Source organism: Pteropus vampyrus, unplaced genomic scaffold (genome assembly GCF_000151845.1).
Source record: "Pteropus vampyrus isolate Shadow unplaced genomic scaffold, Pvam_2.0 Scaffold66, whole genome shotgun sequence".
Lineage (NCBI taxonomy): Eukaryota > Metazoa > Chordata > Mammalia > Chiroptera > Pteropodidae > Pteropus > Pteropus vampyrus.
Window position 1 is genome coordinate 4,814,924 of NW_011888847.1, and position 8,948 is coordinate 4,823,871.

The window sequence follows — 8,948 nt, forward strand, 5'->3', positions numbered from 1 at the left end:
GTCAAATACATCTCACTTCCCATTCTGCTACAATGGACCCCTTCCTCTGAGGTGTGACTGGAAAGGGTGGACGTGTACCTGGACTTGGATCTTCCTTTGCTCCCATCTTCCTCATCGGAACTCCAGTCACTCACAGGAGCCTCAGAATTCTGGGATATACCACCGTCTGTTACAAAGCTTGTTCTTGTTTTCCGATTCTGTTCTGAGACACAAGGGGTTTGGCGCAATGTTCTCTGACCTCGGTTGTTTTCTTGAATTTGGTTATCGACAGACTTTTCTGGAATTTCCATTTCTAGAAAAGCATACATCATATTGGCATGTTGCTTTTAATAATATAATCTCTCTGTACACTTAATTTTATGTAACTTAATTTTATGTAACTACATTGTGAAACTGGAATTTTCATAAAGATAAAGCTAATTTACATTATCCTTTTTTAGTTGTGTGTCTTTTTTAAACCCAGGTTTGGAAACTATAAGCTTTATATTCAACATGAAGCCCTAACACTTCAATAGAATAATATAAAAATTAAACCGCTTTTTACAAATAAACATGTTGGGGAAAAAAACTGAGAACAGTCTAAGGAGGAATAATAAAAGAAGCAAAATATAAAATAGGGCAATACCGACTATCAAAGAAAGTAACTACTAAAAAAATGAACCATTAATTCTAGTTTGGAAGCAAAGAAAATGACAACCTTCTTTCAACCAAATTTCAAAATTATCATAAGTAAATTTAAACATAATAAATATAAAGCTATAGTTTAAAAAACAAACTTTGTTCCCAAACTTCGATACTTGAAATACGAAAAGCCATTAAGAAAATACAGAAAAGCTTTCTTTGCTCTACTTTTGGTTTAATCATAAGTACAAAAAGTGTTTATATAATACAAATAAAAAATGTCGTTAGATATGGCTTATTTTTGTTTATAACATAACAGAATAAACTATTGGCTTCAGAAACAGTGAACAAAAAATTTAGATTGAAGACTACAAAAGAAATTTTGAAAACATAAAAACATATCTGACCCTCATAACTAAGAAAATAGAGGCTAAACAAATAAAGTCTACAATTTGGTATTAGGCAATTTGTTAAATTTGCAAATGAGCAAGAGCCTCAGTATAGGCAGCCTCAGTTATACTGAGCTATATACTCAACTGACTATTAGAAAGTAGGAAAGGAATTAAAATGACTCCCTCTCCAAAAAAAAAAAAAAAAAAATTTCAAGTGACAGCATAAAAGCAAGTAGCAAAGGAGCCTTCTGATTGGAAAAACATTATGTAGTTTTTCAGAATTTCATAATCAAGCATAGACTTTTAGGGCTATAATTTTTCTCCTTTGGAGGAAGGAAGCAGAAACTGAAAATAAAGAAAATAAAGAAGATGCAAATTCAAACCTCAATAAAATATTTGAGAAGTCACACAAGGTGGCAAAGCCAACAGCTGCACAGAAAAACAAAATTTAGAGGGCTTTAAGACTAAAAGAAGGATAGAAATCTGCACACAGGTCCAGGGTTTATACATCTAGACAGACATTTTCCTCTTTGAAACAATAAAAGGAAAATCAAAGCAGTTATGAAATTTTCCTTGGGTGTTCTTTTTTTTTTTTAATGTTTGCAACATCATATTTAATATTAGGTATTTTTTAATATTAGGTATTTTTTTTATATTTTAAGTAAATAATGAATAGAAAGTTCATAATTCTAATCCACAACTCTAAGTTAAAGCAAGTACCTTGTAGGTACAACTGTGAACTTTTTAATTTTAAATATCACTGCTACGTACTTCAGGAAAAAGTATCAAGAGGGGGAAATCAGTTTCCCTAGGCATCACTGGCAAAGAAACTCAAAAAAGACACAAGATAACTAGATACACAAAGTGAAATGCTGTATTGCTCTTTAGAAATATTCTCATAAGACATCAAGTTGTCAAGAAAAAAAATAAGGAAACTAGGATGAATCATCCAGATAGATTTTGTATATTTTCCCTTTTGAGTGATGGAAAAATAAAAATTATAAAAAGGAATATTAAGCTATATAAGGATTAACCTTAGCATATGATTTCACCCTTTAAAAAATGTCAAAGCAAATTCTTCCAGTCCATAAATACCTTCTCTGTCTTTTTCTTCAGTGAACTCGGGTTCTTTAGATGATATCTTGCTTATTTCCTCAGATTTTACTACTTGAGGAGGACTTCTTGCTCGAGATAAAAAGCACCCAAAGGTCAAACTGCTTAGGCGCTGGCCTTCTGAAAGCTTTGGTGTGGAAACACTGGATGACTTCTTCCCTTGAACTTCTGCAAGATCATAATCAAAACCAAATTTGTATTTTTCATAATAGTGTGTTAAAATAGAATCAAAACATATGAAAACTTGGACAAATCACTCCTTATTCCAGAAAGAAAGCCTGAAAATCCTAACAGTCATAGTTTTTTCTTTTTTTATTCAATTTAAACTAAAAAAAAAAAAAGAAAGAAAGAAAAAAGAAGGACATGGTTCCACAGTGTAGCGGTTAGTACGTCTGCTTTACACGCAGAAGGGCCTGGGTTCACACCCCAGTGGAGCCACAGTCCATGGTCTGCGGCCATGCCACCCTGAATAAGCCCAATGCCTGATCTTGGAAGCTAAGTGAGGTCAGGCCTGGTTAGTACTTGGATGGGAGACCACCTAGGAAAACCAGATGCTATAGGCATAAATAATTAAAAAAATAATAATAATAATCCACCCATCTCCCACTTCTGGTAACCACCAATCTGTTCTCTGCATCAACAAACTTGGTTTTTAAATTTATTTATTTGCTTTTAGATTCCACATATAAATGAGATCATCAGTATTGTCTTTCTCTGTCTGATTTATTTCACTTAGCATAATGTCTCCAAGGTCCATCTATGTTGTTGTAAATGCTAAGATTTCATTCTTTTTTTTCATTCTACGTATATACCATAGCTTCTTTATCCATTTACCCATCAATGGACACTTAAATTGTTTCCACATCTTGACTATTGAAAATAATGCTGCAATGAACATGGGGTGCATATATCTTTTTGAATTAGTGTTTTCATTTTCTTTGGATAAATACCCAGAAGTAGAATTGGTGGATCATATGGTAGTTTTTTTTTTTTAATTTTTTGAGGAAACTCCATCCTGTTCTCCATAGTGGCTGAACCAATTTACACTACAGCCAACCGTGTACAAGGGTTCCCTTTTCTCCACTTCCTTGCTGATATTTGTTACTTCTTGTCTTTTTGATAATAGCCATTCTGACAGACGTGAGGTGATATCTCATTGTAGTTTTGATTTGCATTTTTCTGATGATTAGTGATGTTAAGCATCTTTTCATATATCTGTCAACCTTCTGTATGTCTTCTTTGGAAAAATGCCTATTCAGATCCTCTGCTCATGTTTTTTTTTTTTTTTGATATTGAGATGTATGAGTTCTTTATAAACTTTGGATATTAGTCCTTTAACAGATAAATTATTTGCAAATATTTTCTCTCATTCAGTGGGTTGCCTTTTCATTTTGTTGACAGTTTCCTTTGTGATACAGAAGCTTTTTAGTTTGATATAGTCCTACTTGCTTATTTTTGCTTTTGTTGCTTTTGCTTTTAGTGTCAGATTAAAAAAAAATCATTGCCAAGACCTGTGTCAAGGAGCTTACATAAATAAAGTTCATACTTATTTATGTACAGTAACATGGAATCCTCACTGTCTAGCCTCATATGCCAATGTTTAAAATCTGTTTATATATTTTGAATGTTCGAAATATTAACTGTAGAGTGAAAAATATCTAATCCCTTTAAACATAGTTAATTCTCAAACAAAAACAAACTCAAACAAATAAAAAAAAGATTATAACAAACTAGAGAGTTATAGCTTCTTGCAAAGTCAAGTATTGGTAAATACCAGTCAAGTACTGGTAAAATTTGATTGTGCGGTAATGCTATGAATGGTGAGGAAAAAGGGACCAAGGTCCTGGTTGCCAAGACAACCAAAAAAATTTAGATCATCATTGGGGCAAATATCACATTCTCACTGTAATAACTTTTGCTTTTTTAGTTTATAGTATGCTTCTCACAAGGAAGCATCTGGAGGAGCGTGGTGACCACAATACAGAGAACCTTCATCGCTTCTTTAGAGGAGAATAGGGGGAGCAGGCAGCTTCTAGGCAGATGATAAGAGCTAGTGGAGTGTTCAGGCAAGTACCTAATTGCGGGTTTAATTCAAATTCTAGGACTTGTAACATTGCTGCTTCTAAGATCAAAAGCACAAAGATCCCAGTGATAGTAAGAAAAGTTTTCAAAAAAAATTAAATTCTTATCTCTGGAAGAGTACCAAAGGATTAAGTAGCAATTAATATTCTATTGTGTGCCATGAAAAATATCTTTACATAGTGTATACCTTCAGGTGTATCTCTTATTATTTCACATTTATTATCTCTCACAGAACTAATTCACAATTATTTAATAATCATACACATGCATATATACTTTTAAAATACGAGTGACCTGTGAACAACATGGGCTTGAACTGCACAGGTCCACTTACAGGTGAATTTTTTTCAATAAATACCTGTACTGTTTTCCATTTGTGGTTGGGAGTCTACGGATGCTGAGGGCTGATGGTATGCACTGATCGACACCATTTCATAGGGAACTTGAGGATCTGGTATCTGCACAGAGTCCTAGAACTAATCCCCCACAGATACTGAGGGCCAACTTAAGTTTTAGGGGAGTTAAAAGTTATATATGGATTTTCCATTGTGCAGGAGTTGGCACCCCTAACCCCTGCAGTTGTTCAAGAATCAAGTATACTATATCATATTTACATTTATCATATCTATTCTTCTCCAGTCCAAGCCTAGTTTCCAACAATCAATAAACCTTAGTCTATAAGACCTAAGAGACTGCCGATGAAGAGTAGAATTGCAACCTAATATTAAAAAAAATAGCCTTTTGAGAGTAGGTTTAATACATCCAGTCTATTCCAATGAGGGTAAATGTTACAGAGACCTAAAACTTTAATTCTAAATATGGAATTCCTGATAAACTATGGAACACCTGTTTTTCATCATATAAGTGGAGGATATGTATGATATAAGAAATATATGTTTTGGTCTTCATCCATGGTTCCTGGCATACAATTCTAAACCCTATGGAATTTCCTAAGTAAGAACCATAAAGGTATCTTGGTTTCATAACAAACCTTTTCAACTAAATCTGAGTTTATGTTAATGAGATTTTTGGAAAGGCCCTAGATAGCCTCAGGATGAGGGCCGAATGCCAGGGGAACCAATCAAGTGATTAGAGGGCTGGAAATTTCAGCCTGACCCTTCAGCCCCTATCTCTGACCTCAGGAAAAAGGAAAAGACTAGTGTTGAATTAATCACCAATGGCCAATAACTTAATCAACCAATGTGAAGCCGCCGTAAAAACCCAAAAGGACAGCTTTAGGGGCTTCCCAGTTGGTGAACACGTGGAGGTGCCTGGAGAGCAACACAGGGAGAGCGGGCATGGAAGCTCTGGGACCCTTCTCCTGTACCTTGCCTTCTGCATCTCCTCCATTTGGCTGTTTCTCAGTTACATCTTTTGTAATAAACTGGTTGGTCATCTGGCAAGTAAACTGTTTGCCTGTGTTCTGTGAGCTGCTCTAGCAAATTATGAAATCTGAAGACAGGACCGTGGGAGCCTCCAATTTATAGCCAGTTAGGCAAAAGCAGGAGTGACAATCTGTACTTGGGATAGTGTCTGAAGTGGAAGGAGGGGATAGTTTTGTGTGACTGAGCTCTTAACCTGCGGGCTCTGATGCTAATGCCAAGTAGATAATGTCAGAATTGAGTTTAATTTATAGGAGAGCCAGTTGGTATCCTCTGAGAATTGAAAAATTGCTTGGTGTGGGAAAAACTCCCCCACGTCTAATACCAGAAGTATTGAGAAAAGAAAAAAATAGAAAAGTTTTTTCCTTTTACAAAAGATAGCAATAATTATTATCAGGCAGTAGACAAAATGCTTTCATGTCTTATAATCCAGGGGTCTCCAACATCTGGGCCACATACCAGTACCAGTCTGTAGCCTATTAGGAGGTGAGCAGTGGGTGAGCGAGTGAAGCTTCATCTGTATTTGCAGCTGTTCCCCAGGGCTAGCATCACTGCCTCAGCTCCACCTCAGATAATCAAGCATTAGATTCTCCTAGGAGCACCTGTCCCTGGTGCCAAAAAGGTTGGGGACCGCTGCTATAATCAACCCCTCATGAAACCAGGAAGGCACTATTACAATCACCATTTTACTGATGTAAAACGAAACAAAACAAAACAAAAACCCTGGAGATACAACACTGTATTAAACTGTAGAGCATTAAAGTTATTAAACTGTAGAGCATTAAAGTTGACTTCAAAGCCCATGTTCTTTTTACCATGCCAGTATTGTTCCAATGCATTCTGTGAAACTCCATGGCCTTGTGGAGATGTCCCAGAGGGTATAAGAAGAGGCATGGGTGAGGCCAAGTCTGTAAACTCTGGACCCATCGCCCCAAACTCTTTTTACCTGTTTTATTTTGAGATTCTATAGAAATTTTTTTTACAAGGTTCTATTGCTAAATAGGTTTGAAAACCAATCATAGGCCATGGGTCTAATAATCCCACTGATTCACCTCCTCTTCAGCTCCATGCACACTTGACTGGCTATCACCAGAATAGCATTTAAGTAAATTTCTATCTCTAACTCTGCTGTCCATTCTCAGGCTTTGAACTTAAAAAGAGAGAAAGAAAGTAATCATAAGCACTAGAAAATGCAAAGAGTTTATTCATATTACAAAATTTTGCTCTAAATATGCAGGCTGTAAGAGTTTTAATCACTGTTGATCACCATAACACAAAGTGAAAATAGAAAATAGCATGACTAATTTTCTTCAAGGAAACATACCTGAAATTAAACATTGAAATTAGTATTACCCCCTTTGTGTTATTCACTACTGTCTACCTGTGCTGTCTAATATGGACATGCAGTTATTTACATTTAAATCAATTCAAATTAAATAAAATATAAAATTCAGGTTCTTAGTTGTGCTAGTCATATTTCAAATGAATTCATAGCCATTAAATTCAATTAAGCTATCTTAGTCAAAGGGCTCATACCTTGTAGTTTTAACTGTATTGTTCTTATCTCTTCAGTTTGGTTTTGGTTGATCAAACGAAGATTTTGATTCTCCAATTCCAACTAAAAGGACATATGGTTTTTTAATACAGGAATAACATTTTTAAAATGCACTAGTAAATTATATTTAGAAAACTTTAATACCTAATTACACATAAGCAAAATACAAAAGAAAAGATAAGAAAATATCAGATGAATTTATTACAGCATAGGTTATCAACCTAGATAATTGTGGCTTCAATATATCTTTTTCCAGAACTAAGAGTTTTAAATGTTTTCGCCCTTATGCCTTTTCACATAAAATTATTTTAACCAAATTATTTCAGCATTTAATCTGCCACAAAAACTAAATAATGTGTACTTCTCAGATACTGAACACATTAATTTTATGATATACACATATGTTCTATAATTATAAATTAGAACTAAAATCAACTAACTAGAATGAGACTACTTACACTATCATGAATCTATCAATATTTTTCACTTTAGTAATATATTAAACATTAAAATGAAAGCTACCTGTCTCATATTTATCAAAAGACAGCAGCACCACCAACTGATCAGAATTTTGTTTCACTCAAATGATCATATATTCTAATGACTTATCTATTTAAAAGAAGTAAAAGATACACAGAAAAGGGAAAATATAGCAATAAATACCTCATTTAACTTAATTGTTACCCATTCTTTGATTTTAGCTGCTTTCTCTTCTATTATTTTAGCTTCTTGTATCCTTATTTGTTTCTGAAATAACATTAGCAGTTTATTTAGTTCAAACATAAGCTCACTGGTCTGAAAATGTTACATCATGAATAAAAAAGGCATATACTTAAAATCTGTTTCCAAGTGAATACCTCTACCTTCAAACTACCAAATGAATAAAAAATGAGAACAACTGTCCAGGAGATACAATAAACCATAAAGGCATATGCAAATATTACTAGTTTTAACAACTACTGTTCTCTAACTCTGAAAGATCATATGCTGAAATCAATCCACTGAACTTATCAAAAAAAACAAACCATTTCTGGAAATGGTCTATGGTTTATAACAGTAGGCTATTGGTTAAGCAGATTCAGGAGAAGAGAATCAGAATCTCCTCTGGGGCATGGCTTGTTTTCTCCTCAAACACTAGTTCTTAAAGATCCAGAAAAAATGAAGATAGAAAAACTAACTTACATTTACCAACCTTAAAACCTGGTCATGGTCACGAAACTACTGAGAATGTGACCTGTCATATAAATCACAGCGGGTGGGGACTAGGAATGATGAAAAGCTGAAAACCACTGACCTAATAAAATAATGACCCTCACGGAAATTTAAAGAATGCTAAAAATAAACAACAATTTAACAATTCTATAGTGGTCGTATTTAAATGATGCTAAATACAATTTAAGTAAATAACCTTAATGCAATTTTTTTCTAATAAAAATTTAAAATAAATACAACACTTGATCTCAATAAACTGGTTTAAAAACAGTGTATTTCTAAGCAGATGGATTAGCATCAAACATATGTTTAAAACATGATATTCTAACAACATTTCCAATATCCTAGCAACCTAAAGCAAAGATTTACTTCAAACATTTTACACACAGAAATATCTGTGGATAACCAAAAGTTTTCAACTTAAAAACTACACTCAAAATCTAAAGTCTGAGTGTTAAGGAGCATTGCCACATGAGAAAAGAGTTAAAGCCTTGGAATCACCCCAGACTTAAAGGTGAAAGCCATTTTACTTGTACCTTTCACCACAATGTGATGTGATCCAATGGGCTAACCAAATAAGTAAGATTTCTG

At 34.1% G+C, this 8,948-nt stretch overlaps 1 protein-coding gene across 6 annotated transcripts in view; it reads right to left on the reverse strand.

The window, feature by feature from the left end:
- Positions 1-8,948, reverse strand: part of PLEKHH2 (pleckstrin homology, MyTH4 and FERM domain containing H2) — an 87,172-nt gene that overhangs the window by 56,300 nt on the left and 21,924 nt on the right. For 3 of the 6 annotated variants that reach the window (XR_002780680.1, XM_023531295.1, XM_023531297.1), the window contains 2 exons: positions 2,109-2,294; positions 12-292 (listed from right to left, as the gene is read on the reverse strand). Coding sequence is in view for 5 of the 6 variants with exons in the window: in XM_023531295.1 (XP_023387063.1) it covers positions 12-292; positions 2,109-2,294 (467 nt within the window). In the remaining variant the exon portion in view is untranslated. Of the gene's footprint in view, positions 1-11; positions 293-2,108; positions 2,295-7,126; positions 7,209-7,808; positions 7,920-8,948 lie in introns of those variants that run through there. The other 3 variants (XM_023531298.1, XM_023531296.1, XM_023531299.1) reach the window with 3 other exon arrangements.